Source organism: Drosophila rhopaloa, unplaced genomic scaffold (genome assembly GCF_018152115.1).
Source record: "Drosophila rhopaloa isolate 14029-0021.01 unplaced genomic scaffold, ASM1815211v1 contig_2, whole genome shotgun sequence".
Taxonomy (NCBI): domain Eukaryota; kingdom Metazoa; phylum Arthropoda; class Insecta; order Diptera; family Drosophilidae; genus Drosophila; species Drosophila rhopaloa.
In genome coordinates, this window is record NW_025335083.1 from 26,623,245 (window position 1) to 26,642,531 (window position 19,287).

Genomic DNA, 19,287 nt, shown 5'->3' on the forward strand with positions numbered 1-19,287 from the left:
ATACTCCCTTGCAGCTCCTTTACTGCCTGCAGGTCTACAAGGGTGACGAAAAAATCAAGACGTTCATCTGGGACCTGATCACGCCGACGGAGGACGGTGAGGTGCAGAAGATCAGCAGGGATCATAGTGGCCTACACAACTTGGTGCCACGAGGTAGGAATGCCAAAGGTATGGTAAAAGATACATTCACGCACACCCCAACTGCTGCACGGACGTAGAGAGTTACATAAAAAAAGTGCCCTGAAGAAACATAAACCTATCGAATTGCCTCAAAAAAAACAACCCACATTTTTGTACAAAACTCTTAACCACTATCTATATGAGGCTCTGGAGTACCCCCAATTTAATTTAAAATTTCCGATCCGTATATGTCAGATTATAAGTCCACCAACCTAATTTAATTTGTGTGGTGTGTTCGGGCCTGCCTAATGGACTTTCACTGATCTTCCTATTTGCTTCCTATTTAATAATTCACTTCAATATGAAACACAATCTCTTAATAATGACTTTGAACCGGACTAGGACGGAGACTTATAATGACCCCTGTACTCGACAAGACAAAGAAAAGTGTGTGTATGTTTTGTTGCCATGCAATTGTTTGCCTTTTACTATATTAAATCTTTTATTTGTATATACAAATTGATTTAACTTTTTTTTATAAATAATATTTAATATTAATAGCTGTTCATATCGCAAATTTACTTGTTTTAACTTTTTTAACAGCTTGGCGAAACTTTCATTACTAATTAATGTGTCTGGAAATTTTGTGATAGAAAAGAAATATATTTTTAAGAGACAATTTCTGCAACTAACCTTAAAGTTATATCAACACTTTTTTTTAATATTATTATATATGGTTAAATTTATAAAATTTCTAAATAAAAATTCACCAAAGACATCTAAACTTCGTCTAAGCGAAGATATCTTTTTGTTAAAGTTACTAAGTTCATAATTTTATAAATAATTTATCCGATTGTATATTTTAAAAATGTATTTGCTGAGAAAAAAACCTTTTGGAAACGATCAAAGAACTAGTTGAGCTGCAAAGTGATTTGCATTTGAGACTTATTATAAGTTGTTTTACGGCTTGTATTCGTCGTCAATCTGAAGGCTGCATAAGCAAAGAGAGATTACTTATATTTTGAAACTGTTTTTGATTTTATAGGCCGGAATGGGGGCAAGTCTAACAAAGAATCCACGGGAATTTCTACACCTGCTCCAGGCACTGCATCTGGTAGTAATAGTGGCAACACGACTCCAGCTCACAAATCAAGTGCCCTGGATGGATCCGACAAGGATGGTGGCGGAATAAGTGCCAGTGCTGTGGCCGCAGCGGTAACTAGTATTCACGACCCCAATCACTGGAGCAAGAAGGAGAAGTACGACGCCGATGCGTACTTGGAGGGCGCCTACAAAAAGCATTTGGGCAGACACGCCAATAAGTGAGTCGTGTGGAATCGAACTGTTATAAAATTAATCCCGAAATTGAAGACGAACTTTTACTAATACAACTTTATCACTCTATTTTTCATTTTCCTTACATTTTGTTTGTTTAATTAAAATACTTACAGGGTTTTGCTGCGCGTAAGGATGCTCTATTATATACAACACGAGGTTATTGGTGATTTTGTTCAGCAGATCAAGGATAATACTCCTATCAGGTAGGCGTGGCACTCTGAGTCGCCTGCTAAACTCTTGGCATTCATTAATAATTTTGTTTGTTGTCGTTGTTGTTGATTGATTGATTGACTGACTGATTGCCGGAGAGTGTTGATTATTTTTTATTTAAGAATACTTTTTGTTATATATATATACTTTAATTACTAATGCCAATTTGTCAACTGTTTTTAAGACTTTGTATTTTTTTTAACGGCACTTTGTGTTGGTTGATTATCTTAATTATCAGTTGTTATATCAAGGTTCAGGTGGAATGCAAACCTGTCTATCTTTATAACTTAAACTCTCTTTGTACGTTCGATCGCTTGTCCATTGAAATGCTAGCATTTGTACATCTTTCTCACGACTCTGCTCATTTCTAATCATAACTTTCATACTCTATATTTTGCCAACTAATCCTCGGCACATTGACTCTCCTCTATCGCTGTTTTGTGTTTTTTCTTTTGATTCGTTTAACCAACCTATAACATATTTAATTGATTTCAATGCGAATATCTATACGTATATTATAACCACCAAATACTGCAGCAGTTCGAAAGCCAAGCAGCAGCTGGCACTCAATCTGAATCTGAATCTGGAAAGGTAATATCCCCAAATATTCCTCTACCATCGATATATCGGTCGTCATCTCGCTCGTCCCCCTCGCTTGCACGCACGCTTTATCTCGCAATTAAAATGAAGCAGGCGAATAGGGAAATCCACGTTACTCTTTATCTCTATATCCTTTGCACATTCAGTCGTCCTCATAATACGAAAGAAAACAACCAAAATTATATAATCAATTCAAAACGTTAATTTATAATTTTTGATCGAATTCCAAATTAAAAAAAAAAGCAGACGGTGAAGAAAGGTTTTTGGGTTTCGCTTTTTATGAATTTCTGCATTTTGTAGTGATAAATCTGTAGAGCAAATTGGCAATTAACAATGTTATGACTTTCCTTTAATTACCTCTTATAATTTCTAATTTTTCTTTTGTTTTTTCTTACGTTATTTTTATTTAACCTCATATCAAACCGAAATTTTTGAAGAAACAAAATTGAATTTTTACTAAACCAACGCATTTCTATTTTCGCGCATCTCTCAAATCCCCAAATCCACCAAACACATTTGAATGTTATCGAATGTACTCATCGACCGAAACGATCATATGTAGCGAGCTCCCCATTCGCCCGCCGCCAACGCCAGATCAAGTGCCATCCTCATGGTGGAATCCCATTTGTTGTGATAAGAGTCTGTTGGTCGGAACCTACAAGCATGGCTGTGAAATGTATCGTCAAATGCGCGCCGATCCCAATCTGTGCTTTGTCACCCATGTGGGCGCCGGTGCGGCCGGTGACGATCTGGCTGCTACGAATTTGCCGATGTAAGTCTTTTCAAATCGAATAAAATCAAATCTGATATAATCCGGCGTGTTTCGAGGACTCAAAGAACTAGAGTGTCTTTAATGTAGTTAATATATTTCCACAGTTAATACACCTTTCAGTTACATCATAATAAGTAATCTTTAGATTATTTAATCAAATTTAACTGTATTGCTAATTTTAAATCGTTTTTAAACGACTATCGATTTATAGTTTTTTATTTGATAGTAAACATTCCAGATGGAACATAAAATGATAACTGATACTGATGATACTGATACTCTTTGAAATTTTCAAGATAATAGTAGTGAAAGAAAACATTACCAATAAATAAGTGGTAAAAAATGATTAAAACATTTAGAAACTTGGTCCTGAAACACACCGGAGAGAAAAACACAAATCAATGTAGTTAGCATCCATTCATGTATGCCATCAACTAATCCACATACGCCAAACACAAGTACTAAAATTAAGAGAACATCCCAAGTTCAGACAGATGTTACAATCTGGGAACTAAGCGAAAGGAACATAAACTAGTCAAAATCATTCCCATTCCCACTCCCACGCACACACGCATTCATTAATCATGGGTGGAGTAATTTTGGGGGCAAAAATCACACTCGGATGGAAAACGTAATCAAAAAAAAAGTATACCCACCAACAATTGGTTTCCTGAAAAGCAGTTTAAGTAATGGTTATCCCTCGTGATGCTTTGTTAAATAATAAAATATTTTTATAGAAAAAATTGACCAACTTTATTGTAAGACATTAATAATCAAACTTTAAAATTCACTGCAAAAAAATTGTTGTTAATATATTAACACACACATTAGAAGCATTGATCCATTGCGCTGAATGTGTGTGTGCGTGTCTGTTGTGTATTTTCTCTCTCGGTGTGTTAAGAACGTTTGAGCGGCGTTTGGCATGACCCCCACCTGATGTACTATCTGCGAATTACAGCGAGCCATTACTAAATTTCAAACCATTTTTGTGGCACCACAGAAACGAAGACGATGCAAATTCGAAGCACGATGATGGCGACGAAGTGGACGACGACGGCACCACCACGACCAAAGACTCGGACTCCACCAAACTCATCGGGGGCGAAAACAAGGATTTGCTTCTCGACCCGGAGCGCCCCAGTTCGTCGGGTAAGAGCAGCAGCGAAAGTGGCAGCAGCGGCAACGACAAAACGGAATGCGAAAAAGATGCCACAACCGCTTCTGAATCCTCATCCAAATCCAAAGCCAAAGCTGATGCCTTACCGGGCAGTGGCAGCGATGTTGATGTGGCGGTCGCCCAGCAGGGTGCATCATCAGCGACTCCAGAATCGGCAGATACATCAGATCCTGATATAACTAAAAATACCGCGCCAGTCTTAGCCTCTGTTTCCCGCGATCCAGCCGACTCCAGTTCGCCGGAGGCGGTGAGAGAAGTCCAGGAGACGGGGGCCAAGACTGGCTGTGCCGGCGAATCGGACAGCGAAACGGAGAAAAAAAATAACGAAAAGGAAACTAAGGAGTCAACTGTTGCTGCTCCTGCTGGGGAAACCAAAAAAGATACCGCTGCTATTGCCCGAGTTGAAGGCGCTAAAGCGGAATCATGCACTAACAATGCTACCACAAACATCACTACCACTACTACTACTACCATTACCAATACCACCACTACCACCACCAATAATCCATCATCCAAAGCGGCTAACTCTAACAACACCACCGACCATGCTAACTCCAACTCACATTTAGGCTTGGACGAGGAAGAGAGCATCGCCGGCAGTTATCCGCCCACCGTGGCAGCCGTCGAGGATGCCACCACCATGTGGCCGTCGATGCAGGACCTCAACACCCGCCTGCGGCGTGTGATTACCGCCTACCAGAGGAATTACAAGAAAGAGGAACTGAAGCTACAGCAGAAGGCCAAGGTGAGTCCATTGACGTTCTATCACTTTAACATTTTTTGTGACCCATCATCATTCATTGCCATTCAAATCGTTATGCAAAATATCAATCCTTATCTATCAAATGATGAAAAATTTTAAGAGTTTAAGGGCTTAAAATTAGACAATTTAGACTTCCGGTGTTCTTCCAACATAGTCTGTTGCAATTTGTATGGATGTAACCTTCGATTCTAACTAAATTTGGCTAGAAGAGGTTTATAACGAAATTCAATTATTTATTTTAAATTTGATCTCAAATGCAAAGACTTAGCGATATTAGATGGAAGGGATTTCAGTAAAACACTGGTTTATTATTTTGAAATCATTTCTCCACACACCATCTTTGAGGTCGAATAAATTAATATATTTATGATGGTAACGGATTTTCAGGACTTGAAAGTTAAAGCAGCTCCGAAACTAGAAGGCTTTAATCGCCGATTTTAGAATTAACTCTTCAATTTCCTAATCCCCAGATAACTTCCAAATCTGTCTCTTTCCTAACCCAAATGGCATTTTATTTATTTTTTTTATATTTCTTGTTCTTTGTTTTTTAATTATGTTGTAGTGCCCAGTGTTAAATGTACGTAGTTTTGTTGCTTAGCTGTTGGCCGTAGTTAGTTGCGAACCGTGCACCGTAGTTAGCGTACAGAACGGACCGTGGACCAAGACTCGGACAGAAAAACGGATCCAAAATTAAAACCGAATTCGATAACCATCCAAAGTGTCTAAAAGTGTAAGGCAAAGAAATAACCTAAAGCAGCCAACAACTGATCAACAAAACTATGTAAATCCGCTGACAAAGGATTACACGTAATTCCTTAACCATAAAGACCATTTCAATAAACTCATCTCCTTGATTCCATGACATGTTATCTGATCTTGTTGCTGATTTTGCGATGTTACCAATTCCTCCAAATATTTTTTTTTGTGATTGTTCCATTTGTCCCACAGCTCCAGGCATTGGTTTCATCGACGCCCCCGCTGTCGGTCCCCACCACGCCTACTCTTCAGTCCATGCAAATGCAGCTGCAGAGCAGCTCCGGTGGCAGTGGCTCCGGAGTCGGATCCTCTGGCCAGCACGATGCCAGCGGCCGGAGTCTCCAGGCGTTGATGCAATCACAGGGGGCCAGTACATCCGCAGCAGCTGCGGCAGCCGCCGGAGGATCCGGTGTTGGACCCGGGCAGGGGGGCTCGGGCGGAGCTGGAGTAATGCCAGCCATGCCCACTGCATCCGACATCAGCCTGATGCTCAGCATACTCAACACCACCGACGTCAGCCAGCTGGCCAATTTGGACATCAATAAACTGGCCATGTACCTGGTCAGCATGAACAATGTAAGCTAGTGATGAGTACCGCCTCTCTATATATTATAAGCACTTACACTACCAGTCTGAACAATCAACCCCTTGCCCATTCAATCAATCCCCCCTCACACCCCCGTGCATTGCAATCAATCCTGAACAACCACTCGGTGACCAGGCCAAAAAAAATACAACCCACAAAACACAAAACGCCACCCTTTGAGGCACTAATAGACCGTGAACAGTCCAATAAACTCATTGATAAGAGACAATCACAAAAACACTGACATATAAAAACAACGCCACTACACAAAAGGACTACTAACCACACTTGCATATCATACTAACCTGCATGACTTACCAAAGTATCGAAATAACCGATTACTAACAATAACATTTTTTCGATTACCTTTATTATAACCGACTGAATTTTAAATCTTGTAATATGTTAAAATATAAGTTTAACGTGACTACATTTTAAAAAAATATCTTAGCTAACACTGGTTTTGCGAAATTAAATCGATAAATTAAGTTCAAAGATAAATGTTTGGTTTTCCGATGCAGTTTGACTCCCTGATTTCGAAACTGATATTTAACATTTATGTTTTCGCCTTTTTTTATCACAGTTATATTTTTCATTTTGAGTTCTGGTAAGCCAATTTTGACCAAATTTTGCTATATCGAAATTGACCATAAAAATTGATATTTTTTCAAAAATCGAATTTAATCAATTCATTATTTAAAAAATATTGTTGTATACCATATAAAAATGTTTTTTTGTGCATCAGGAAAAGTAACTGGACCATAAAACCAATATTTTACGTGTTTACTGAATTGTTTTTTACCTTGTAAACTTCTCGATGTAAAATTAGTCGACAATGCTTCGAATCGTTTTGGACGTTTTCTGAAAAATTTCGATGCTGCCGCATTCTTAACATTTATCGACCCATCTGTTTAGCCGGGGGGGATGTAAGAGACAAAAAAGAATTCGGGAAATCCGACTAAATAAAAAAGCAAAGTCAACACCAACCTGATATGTGTGGGGTTTGGTTTTTGGAGGTTAGAAGTCTGTCAATTTGCCGTGTGACTGTGGTGTACTCCCTTTTATTTTGTGTGTGCGAGTCTCACCGAATTAACAAAAAAAAAAAAAGAGGAGAAAACGAAAAGATGGCAGCGATATAGCAGAAAACCGACAGCAAATACACTTATGCTTACTTTATGCAAAATAAAAGAAACACATACACTCGAATTTGAACCCGAAACGCGTTGCACACGATGCTCAGATTATTCTCCTGGTCCTCTCATTGGATTTGATAGCTTTTTTCTCATCTCATTTCACCTCGCGAATGCGAATGAGCGGCCAAAACGGAGGAAATGTCAAACCACTTTACACACTCGGCGTCAGAAACAAAAACAGCAATACACTAAACTCCACCTCTTTTCGCCCCCTTTTCCACCCGACTCATCTGCCTAGTAGAAAACCGTTGCTTTCGTCTCCTTGCTCTGCATCGCCTTTTGCTGCCCCTTGAGACAGCAACAACAACCACAGCAGAAACGCGAGCGACACAGTGGAACCCGCAAAGTGTTGGCCAAAAAGCTTGGGTCAAATTATGAGCCAAAGCGCAAAGCCTGAGTCCATTGTACAACCCGACGCTTTGATTCGCCGCATTCCCACTGTGTGGCAGTTGTTAGAGATGCGACAAATAAAGGCCGATTCAGGCATAAGAAAGTATTTAGGTATTTTAAGATTTGACATCAACTGACTTGAATACATATGATTTTACCATATTTGTATTCGTAAGCTTGAAAAGTTACATGCATTGAGCTATGTATAAAACTGAGAGATAAATTTAAAGCTATAAAAACGTAGAAACGGACAGACGGACATGGCTAGATATATTCTCCTGGTGATGCTGATCAAGAATATATATACTTTATGGGTCGGAGATGTATACTTCACTGATTTCCACTGTTTATAAAAACCAGTTTAGTTTAAGGATCTGACTGTGATGCTCGTTTTGGGCATCATCGATACCTGAGAAGCTGTCAAAGAAGTTAAGGAAATCATAACGTCCTGAAAGCCAAGACATTTCGTTGGACACCAATTTTTTAAATTTATCTTTTTCCAATGCATACATGGTAATTCAGAAATGTTGGATGAAATACTAAGAAAGACCAGATTTGGGATACACATTTTGGCCAAGCGGTCAGCACTGAATGGTAACGCCGCTTTTATCAAAAGGCAGAGAAGCAGCGCAAAGGCAGCGTGCCATCAATCAAACCCACAACAACAACGGCAGGAGCAAGACAGATTGTACGGAGTGGGGGCGGAGGAAGCATGCGGCAGTAGTAAGAAGAGCAAAGCCAAGTGGTTGTTGCTGCCGCTGCCTATGTTGTTGTATTGACGAAGTGAAGTTCTTTGGTGACGATGATTGTTGCTGCTGCGGCGACGTAAGCAGTGGCGTTGGTGGACGACTTGGTCGTATTGCTGTTGTTGTAGGGCATTCGATATCATCGGGTGGTTTTGGGTTTGCTGCCTAGCTACGTTGGCTGTACTTGCGCTGCCACATTTGTATGTATTAGTTTTCCATGCGAGGTTGCTTCACTCTCTGTCTCCCTCCTGCTTCCCCTCACCGTTTCTGTCTGAAATGTGTGTTTGTAATTTTACATTTTCAGGATTTATCCAATGTTTAATTTTTTCCTTTTTGTGTGCGCCCACCCAAATGTCTGAAGGGGCGGGGGATGGCACTCTCTCTTTAGGCGGCTGCTGTTGCTTCTGCTCTCACGAACTGAATTATCGAGCGCAATATGTGACTTGGAGGCGAAAAAAGAAGATGGGGATAATGGTGACCTGTTCCTGTTTCAGTTCCCTGTCCCTTTCTTTCGCATACCGCGAGGTTTCGATAAAGCCGCCTAATTGTGCTCATTTAAGCTCCCATTCCACTGCCCTTTCTGCCCATCTTACCTCCTCTCTTGCTTTTTTTTGCACGTTATGTTGCTGCTGCAGCTTAAAAGCATTTTTCGCTTTGTTTTGTTGATTTCTTTTCGTATTTGCAACGTGTATTTAGAACACCGAGCATAGAGAAGTTGTTGGCTTTCCTCTTGTCCGTGTGAGTGCTCTGGTGTGGGCTTTGCAATTCTTTTCGTGTCCATCTTCGGGCCCACCTTCGACTTGCTTGGATGCTTCTGCTGACCGCTGTCGTTGCTCTCTTTTATAATGGATATTTTGTTGTTGCCATTCGATTTATTATTTTATTAGCATTTGGCTTTTGTTGGCCGGTATTGCAACGTACAGTGGTGCAAATCAAAATAAGTTTAGTGGTTTTCACTTAATTGGGAAAATACATTTTCAAATATATTATTAACATTATATATCCTCTTGTTCACGTTTTTTGTAAATTTTAATTATCTGAAGCAATCATCATTAAAACATACCACTGTGCGCGTGCGCCTCACGTGTTGCTGTCGCATTGTTGCTCTTCTCTTACTTCGCTGAGTGCATTTGTAAGATGCAGCTGCTGCGACGGCGCATTTTTCACTACACACCTGTCAGTCGTTAAAAAATGGGAAAAGTCACTGTCTACCCAAAAATTTCGAATGGTCAGTCCATCAACATACGTGTCGGCGTTCGAGTTTAAATCTCATTGAGAGCCGACTCTGCCTACCTGTTATTGATCGTCTTTTTTTCTCTTTGCCTTATTTAGTTTAGTCAAATTTAGGATAGAGAAGAGGGAACTGCCGCCTTCTCTTTCGTTCCCCACTCGATGATCTTGCACGCGAGTTGTGGTGGTGGTGTGAGTGAGTGCATTTGCCGAAGATGTGTCGCCATTGCATATCGATTGCGATTATATCCGCCCTGCTCACATGCATGTACATACGTATTTCGGTGTGTTCGTTATCCAAACACTCACTCGCTCACTCACTCATGTGGTATCTGCATCTGTATCTTGCGGATTGATTAATAATCTCGTTTCGTTTTGGCTACGTGCTTATCACACTTTGGCCCTGCTTCCATCTTTCGCTCTGGCTCTCTTTTCCTGTCTTTCTGTCTGTTCGACTGTGTGTGTGGGTCGTACGTAGCTGGCCCAAAAGGTCGTATTAATTAAACAATTGCCAAATGCCAATAATGAAATACAGTTTGAAATTGATCAATGAACGGTTGAACTTTTATAAGTCAAAAACATTTGGAAAACTACAAATAAGCTTAAACCATTATTTGTCATTTGCAGAGAACTTTTTTTAACGTTTAATCTTGAAGTTCAACATAATATGTACATAAGTACCTGTCGAACTTTCGCAACTAGAAGTTCCTGTATTTCGAACTCGCTTTAGTTGCAATAGTATCTATGGTTCTTTGTACATGCAATGGGCATAATCAAGAAGACTACGATATTTTGAGTTAAATATATTGAAAATGGAAAATTTATGTAAAGATTTTCGCGATACAACCAATTCATTTTTCGAAGTTTCATTCATTTAGTTCATAAAGTGTGGAACCTATACAGAAAACGTTCAAAAAGTTATGGGTTTCCTTCACCTACAGAATCTTGACTGTAGTTCCTCAAAGATTATTTTGTTACTTTTGTAGCTCTTTTGTACCTGTGTTCGCTATTAATCCGTTTTCATGGCTTTACTTCCCCATCTTCTCGTTCTGCTGCCGTTGCTCCTCCTGTTGTTATTTTATTTTATCCCTTTTTCCTCTGAGTCCTGCGTCCGTAATTCCCCCCCTTCTTCTCCCTATCGTCCGTTTGACTGTCTTGCTCTCTTTCGCTCTTTTATTCCGTTCTCAATGTGTCGTCAACAGTTTTTGTGGTACATTTGTTTCATTGCCTTGGCGTTTTTTGCCAAAACCCGCTTCTTAGGTTTGGGTTTGGGTGCGTGTACGAGTACGAGTGTGTGGCAGGCTGCTGCTTCTTTGCTTACATTACACCGTTGACACAATGTTCATGCTGCGGCCGCTCTTGTTGTTCAACTCGTCCATCCAGTGCACACTCACACATTTACATTTATGCAGCTCTTTTAAGTCGGACTCTCTCGCGAAGCCGAAGTCGGCGCTCTTTTTCTGGCGTTCTCCCCCGTTGCAAGTGACGCTCATTCACCTCAGAGTCTCAATTTTTAGCCCATCTCATTCATATTCACATTCACCCAAAACGGCGTTTGGCTTAATCTCACGATTGTTTGGTTTCTGGTTCCCATTCTCCCGCGCTCCCTCTCTTCTGAGTCTCTCTTGCTGGCTGATTCGCATTCGATTTTAGCCGCTGTGTGTGAGTATATGAGGAGTGTGTCTTGTATTTTAGTCCGCAATGCGCTCCGCTCATTATTTGTTTGAGCGCCGCGGTGTAAAGTTGTAAAAAGTCCAAGTGCTCGTGGAAACTCGAACCAAGACGGGAAAAACGAATCGCGATAAATCGCGAGAATGGTAGTGCGCTAGAGAGAGATGGAGTGATAATCAAACGGAATGGAATAATGTAATTGCCGAGGCAACAACAACAGCAACTACGTGCAAATAGTTGTCATTTGGGCGCAATGAATGATAATTAGTGCTTAATTAAAATCAATAATCATGACGAAACCCTAAGGCTTCGATTTTGCTCAATATATTCTTAGTTACCAGTGAGACTGTGATATTATTGTGTTTCCGAAAATGGAGGTTATTAAACCCATGGACTTTAGCAGCTTCTCAGCGTTCTGTGAACATCTCAACAAATCTTCACAAATTGCAGCAACAACTGCAACAGTGCCAACAGCATTAAACAATGGAAATGCCATTTATTTGGAGGTAAATGAAAAAATACAACTATTGCGATGAGATGACAATTTATTTACGGGTATACAATACATCTCTTAATTAAAATGAGAATGCAAAAGTGCAGAGAGAATATGCAATGCAGAATGTGTGTAGGCAGCAGATCAAGAAAAAAGTAAACGAGACTCAAGAATGCGAGAGTAAGAGAAAAAGGGGGACCAGTAGGGTCTGCTAGCTCCCTACCGTTCTCAATTCGCCGTGCAGCGAGCGAAAATACAAAACAATAAATTTGTGCCTATAGATTTCACATGAACGAAGAACGAAAACGTCGCCGCCGTCGTTGCCACTTTATACGCTTAAGAAGAAGGGGTGGAGAAAGGGATTTCTGTGTGTGTGTCTGGGAGGGGGGAGTAGCAGAGTAGCATGTGTAAAGTTAAACTGAGGAGCAAGAAGAAGACCCTGCAGACACCTGCGGTCAAAATAATAGCAGGGTCAGTACCTTCTCTTTACAATTGGTAGTGGAACATATTTAACATTTACATTTAGACTTCAGTCAAATTATGTTTTAAACAGATTAGAACTACGCTCTTGGTATTTTAACCCCGTGTGACCCAATCACGGGTAAAGCAGGTATTTAAATTAAGTTAACAAAAATATATGGCGAGGAATGTAAAACATAATGTCATATTAAGTCAATATTATGATAGTTTGACTTATTTTGTTAGCCTCAACATTTCAAGTATCACCATCGATACATTTTATCCTTGAAATTTTATCATATTATTTTAGTTAAATAAAAAATAAATGCACGTTCACACAGTATGGCAAAAATTTCTAAGGCTCTGTCTAATATTTTGACCATCACTGTGGGCATTAGTACTCGTGTTGTATCTGTTTGCTGACTGTTCCAAGCGGCGCTCATTTAAATTCGTTTTTCCGCGGCTCCTTACTGCTCCCCTTTCTCTCATTCACCCTCCCGCCCTTTGCCTACCGTCTCCAAGACAAAGTCACAGAGGCAGCCATTGCTATATAGTCACAGCCATAGCCATCGGTTCTACTAATAATCATAATCAATCGCTCGAGTCGCCTCGCACTTGTATCGTGTAAATGCGCCGGCGGTGACGGAGAGCAAGAGAGATGGATAGTTTGCCAGCTGGCAATAGGTATGAGCGAGAGGCGGATGGATAGTTCGTAAGGAACGAAGAGGTCTCGATTCGCTTTATCTTCTTTTGTCGTTTGTTTTTGTTTGTCCCCCTTTTCGGATTTCGTCATTCCATCGTTCGTTGGCTGCTTCTGGGGGTTTGGCGGTGGGGGTGGTAGGAGTATTAAAAAAAAAGCCGTTAGCTGTATAAACAGAAACAGGGAAACAGAAGGAGCCGCTGACGCGACACGGCAAACGGGGCTGCCAACCTACGCGCCACTTGGCATCCTTTTTTCGGGCCCGGCCCAAACGGAATATATCTTGCCCATTCACATTCGCTTATAAAATCCATGAAAAGATTGCGTTCTGCTTCTGCATTTATTTGTCGAGTAGAGAGGTAGCTGCAAATGGTAACTAATTTGCTTAATTGATTGCTGTTGATAAGAAGTAATTGTTATAATTTTTATAAATGTTATGCCACAACATGTGGGACATTAAGAGCCAGGTCGACAAAAAATGAGGAAAAAAACGCTCTCAAAGATAGGTTATTTTAAAAATTTAAATAGGTAAGGATGCTTCTTCGTATTGGGGATCCCGATTGCTGTTACTACGTTGTCCACTGGGTCCCCTTACGATATTCTCGGATTCTGTCTTTACGCCCGTGTATGCCCCAATTATTATTGGTATCGGGTTAGGAGACATAAAAAGAATATGGGGGTCCCTTGGCTGCTGGGCTTGCATTTGGTCTCACAGGACTCATTTGTTTGTCGTCGTCGCTGTTTCGGACTCCTTCGCCTGCTTCTTCTTTTGGGCGCCATTGCTTAGTACAGCGTACTTGTCCCCGTGCTCATTGCGCCGTGTCTCTATTTCCATCTCGTTCTCTGTTGCCGTCGCCCTTTAGCCTCTGTCCTCCCGCTGTAGCATTATTAGGGGTGTAAAATGGATTTTTTACTTTTATTATTATGATTTTATTGTATTTTCAGTTTGGTTGCCTCTCTCTCTCTCTCTTTGTACCTTTGTCTAGCTCTCATTTTCATTTTGGGCTTGCCATTCGCATTTTGTCTTTCCGTGAGCGTCTCTGTTGTTTTTGCCTTTCGCAAAAATTTGTGTGTAATTCGAAAACCAGTAGTCTAGCATATAGAGTTGTTGGTGCTGGCGATGAGGGAGTTCACCCTATCGCCACCACCCCAAGGCACAGACGCGCTGGGTGATCCCACCCTCTTGGGAAGCAGAGAAGGGAGAAGCGATGGCAAAGGGTCGTTCATGGTGAACGCGTTTCAATTCTTTTTTCAACAAAATTGTGTAAATATTCGTAATGAATTTGCACTTGCAAAATGCACACACGTCGGGGTGTTCTCTTTATGTGTGGATTATTGTGGAAATATATGTATTCACAAGATACCCAACTTTAGGAAACTTGCTGAGATACATTGCAAAAGTTGTATACTTGGTAATTTTATTGAATCACTACCTTAATAACATAAGAAACAAGTAACTGTTTCCTTTTTTATACCCTTGCAGAGGGTATTATAATTTTGGTCAGAAGTTTGTAACGCAGTGAAGGAGACGTTTCCGACCCTATAAAGTATATATATTCTTGATCAGGATCAATAGGGGAGTCGATATAGCCATGTCCGTCTGTTTCAATACCGTTTGCGAGCTCAGTTTAAAAGCTAGCGATCTGAAACTTTCACAGTCGTCCTAAAACAAGTGTACGCAGATCAAGTTTAAAAACCGCCCCGATCGGATGTCTATATCCTATAGCTCCCATAGGAACAATCGGATATAACTTGCAAGATTGGAAGATATTTCGCGCAGTGTAAAAGCTATTGACATAAAAAAAAAAAATTCTTATTTTTTTATGCATACATTGATCAAGGTGAAAGCGCGTGCCGATCGGACGTCTATATCATATAGTTCCCATAGGAACAATAGGGTGAAATCGGTCCAAATTTGACGATTATCAGAATATTTTGCGCAGTGTGTAAGCTACTAATATAAATTTTTCCAATTCTTATTTATTTACGCATATCTTGATTAGGGTAAAAGCGCTTGCCGCTCGGTAGTCTATCACTTAAAGGAGATAGGAAAAATTGTTAAAGGCTGCGAAAGTATCCCTTTTTTTCTATTTGTATATGACATTTTTGCAGTATAAAAGCAATTGACTTGAAACGATACAAATCTAGTTTACTTATGTATACCTTATTCCTTTCGCTACTTTTTCACTTTTTGCAATTTCGGCAAAGTCTGCAAGGGTATTAAAACTTCGGCTTGCCGAAGTTAGCTTCCGTCCTCGTTACATTTTATAAATGTTATGACACATTGGGGAATCAAGAGGCAAGTCGCCAATAAATGAGAAAAACACCTACTAAGGTTTATTTCTTGTCTGTTAGAAACGGAATTAAAAATTTCTTAAAATTTTTCTTTAAAATTACTTGCATCATTTTTTTCCTGCTTATTTCACTGTAGTGGATAATTTGATTAACTCAACAAAGATATTTTTTAGATTAATGACCCAATGAATTATTTTATGAAAATATTATCTAAGCTTTATTTAATAACTGACCTAATTAGATGTAATTTAATTCTTTTTAATTCCTTAAGATTGTTAAACGCACATTATAACTTTGATTGCGACGTAGTTGATTTAATCTTATCTCTGAACTTAAGTAAAAAACAAGAAAGGAAAGCTAACTTCGGGCGGAGCCGAAGTTGATATACCCTTGCAGAATATTCTATAAATTATATTCTCCAAAATTATTCATATGATGCATTCTTAATACTCATAAAAAATCCCAACTTCCTAACATTAAAAACACCAAAGTTATGGCATTTTCAATCGTTCAGTTATATGGCAGCTATAGAATATAGTCGGCCGATCCTTATGAAATTTGGTAGGTCGGATTTATTGGCCAAAAATAAAACCCATAGAAAATCCCAACTTCCTAACTTTACAAACACCAAAGTTATGGCTTTTCCGATCGTTCAGTTGTATGGCAGCTATATGATAAATAAAACCCATAGAAAATCCCAACTTCCTAACTTAACAAACACCAAAGTTATGGCTTTTCCGATCGTTCAGTTGTATGGCAGCTATATGATATAGTCCCCCGATTCGGCTCGTTCCGACTTATATACTACCTGCAATAGAAAGACAACTTTTGGGAAAGTTTCAAGCAGATAGCTTTAAAACTGAGGGACTAGTTTGCGTAGAAACGGACGGACGGACGGACAGACGGACGGACAGATGGACGGACAGACGGACGGACAGACGGAGATGGCTAGATCGACTCTCCTGGTGATGCTGATCAAGAATATATATACTTTATAGGGTCGGAAATGTCTCCTTCACTGCGTTGCAAACTTTTGACTGAAATTATAATACCCTCTGCAAGGGTATAAAAATGAACCAGAACGGCCGATGCAGGCGGATCAGACATCACCTAATCTATTGAGTCATAGCATAGTTAGCAAGTAATTATCTTATTTCCAGAAAGTGTTTGTAAATTATAAAAGTATAAATTGAAAAAAAAAATTCAATTGAGTATGCCCTCTGAGAAGTTTTCGTATCTAAAAATAGTGAATGAACTTACATCCAAAACCATATTTTCTTTTGTGTTCTCCAAGCTTTGACTCTCATTTAAACGAGATCAATGAGTTTGAGATGGTTCAAATGGGAGAAAGTGTATTTTTTTTTCTAGTACTTGAAATAAAATGTAATGAATTTTGGATAAGCTTAAACGTTTTAAACGGTGAGAAGCTTTTTTTTGTTCGACCTTAATGTACATGTTTATGCATATGCTTATATATGTATAATACATTTTCTTATTTTTACCACTCTTACAGAAAATGGAGCGGCAGGGCAAAATGGAACTGGCGGCCAAGGAGCGTGAGTCCCAGCGCCTGCAGCTCATCCCGAAGAAGTGGAACCGCCGCGAGGAATACGAATTTCTGCGAGTTCTTACTGGATATGGCGTAGACCTACACCTCTCCACACCAATGAGTTCGAGCAGTGGAAGTTCCCTATCACCCGACTGGACAAAGTTCAAGCAGATGGCTCATTTGGAAAGAAAGAGCGATGAAACATTGACGGATTATTATAAGGTCTTTGTGGCTATGTGCAAGCGGCAGGCAGGTTTGAAGCTCGCAGAATCGGAGAGAGGTCTAGAAAGTATCATCGAGGAAATCGAAAAGGAGCACGCCAAGCTCATACTAGATCGTCTGGAAGTTCTTGCCAAGCTGCGAGAAGTCGCTCGTAATCCCTTACTCGAGGAACGCCTTAAACTCTGCACTATGAATGGTGATACCCCCGATTGGTGGGAGCCTGGCCGCCACGACAAGGAATTGATCACTGCCGTCCTTAAGCACGGTCTCTATCGCTCGGAAACCTTTATCTTTAATGATCCAAACTTTAGTTTTGGAGAGTCAGAAAAGCGTTTTATTCGAGAGTTGGAAGCTCAAATCCAGCGCACCATCAAGCTGGAAGCTTTCAATGCTGAGAAGGCAGAGAAATTGGCGGCAGCTGAGAAAGCAGCGGCAGCTGAAAAGGCAGCAGCAGAAAAGGCAGCTTCGGTCAAAAATGAGGTTATAGATTTGGATGATGAACTCATGACAGACGAGAGTGTCATTAAGAAGGAAACATCTGCTTCTCCCGTAAAAGATGAAATTAAAGCAGAGGAGAGCGGAGAAAAGAACCCAGACACTGGTGTCAGTACCAAAGCAAAAATATCTGAGACCGAAGAGTCTAGAAAGATTGAAGCTGAGGTCAAGGATGAAGAAGATTTAAAGGAGGAAGCCTCAGAGAAAAACGCGGAAGACGAAACTGAAAATTTGGATAAGGATAAATCCACCAATGAAAAATTGGTCTCAGAAGCCGATGAAACCAAGCCCAGTGAAGAAAAAATAGGAGATGAGGAGTTAGCCATAGCCGAAAATGGTCAGGAGAAGGAAGGATCTACAGAGAAATCCACTGAGAAAAAAGAGAATACTTTGGAAGATAACAGAAAAACTGCTGAAGAAGAGGGCTCAAAAATAGAGTTGGAGGAAATGGCTTCCAAAGTAGAAGAAAAATCCACTAAAGATTCGGAATTTTCCGAAAAGGAATCTGAAAATAAGGCTGCTGTAAAGACTGATGAAGAAAAAGCTGAAGAATTAAAAGAACCGTCTAAGAAGCAATCAGAAGATATGGAAATAGAGATGAAACCTACCGAAGCTGAGCCTTCTGAGAAGTCTCCTATTCCAGCTGAATCTGAGGAAACAGCTCACAAGAAACCGACTGGAGACCAGGAAATACTTGACTTGGTGACAGGACCTACAGATCCCGATGATGACGAGGTGATGAAGGAAAAAGAAAAAGCAGTGGAAGAAGAATGCAAGAAGCAGGCGGCCGAACTGAAAGCCCGCTTCCCGGATCTGGAAGTAATCCAACCCGCGACGGTGAAACAGCAAAAGCTGGAGAAGCCCAAGCTAGAGATGTGCATGATTCGTTGGTTCAAGGATTTCGCTTTGGAGCGCCGCATTGCGCACATCGTGTCCTGCGTCGAGTCTGGAAAGTGGCCGGTGGATAGCAAGTATAGTGCTTTTGCCAGCTGCAAGGGAGCCACTGATCTGAGCATTGCTCTTCACGAATCTATTCCTCACCTGAGCAGTTTGGAGCGTCGCTCCACAACACCCGATGTGATTACCATCACTACGGATCAGGGTGTGACGAAGCACCTGCAGGCCTCGCAGATGCAGCAGGTGGCCAGTTCGTCTTCCGTTTCATCTGCCTCCTCGGGAATGCCCCAGGTCACCCAATCAAAGCCCTTGTCAGCCACCAGTTTACCTGGTTTGGATGCGAATAGCATCAATGCTGCAGTGGCGGCGGCCGTTGCTGCGGCTGCAGCGGGTGGAAATGCCACCTCCTTATCTTCCCTACTCCCTGGAATGTCGCTGAGTGCGGCATCTGGCACGTCAGCCGGTGGAGTGGGCGGACTGAGCGTCCCAAGTTCGGGATCAGGAGTGGGCAAGAAGCGCAAGCGACACATCGCCATCGACGTAGAGACGGAAAGGGCTAAATTGCACGCCCTGCTCAACAGTTCGACAAGTAAGTGCACCTAAGACTAAACATTTTTAAATCTTA

At 40.7% G+C, this 19,287-nt stretch overlaps 1 protein-coding gene across 10 annotated transcripts in view; it reads left to right on the top strand.

The window, feature by feature from the left end:
* LOC108044762 (serine-rich adhesin for platelets) overlaps positions 1 to 19,287 on the top strand; it is a 47,834-nt gene that overhangs the window by 22,599 nt on the left and 5,948 nt on the right. The window contains exons 6-14 of one of the 10 annotated variants that reach the window (XM_044459470.1): positions 15 to 168; positions 1,166 to 1,442; positions 1,572 to 1,661; positions 2,206 to 2,259; positions 2,831 to 3,040; positions 4,041 to 4,189; positions 4,787 to 4,962; positions 5,929 to 6,312; positions 17,013 to 19,251. In XM_044459470.1, coding sequence (XP_044315405.1) covers positions 15 to 168; positions 1,166 to 1,442; positions 1,572 to 1,661; positions 2,206 to 2,259; positions 2,831 to 3,040; positions 4,041 to 4,189; positions 4,787 to 4,962; positions 5,929 to 6,312; positions 17,013 to 19,251 — 3,733 coding nt within the window. Of the gene's footprint in view, positions 1 to 14; positions 169 to 1,165; positions 1,443 to 1,571; positions 1,662 to 2,205; positions 2,260 to 2,830; positions 3,041 to 4,040; positions 4,963 to 5,928; positions 6,313 to 11,593; positions 12,059 to 17,012; positions 19,252 to 19,287 lie in introns of those variants that run through there. The other 9 variants (XM_044459466.1, XM_044459467.1, XM_044459471.1 and 6 more) reach the window with 9 other exon arrangements.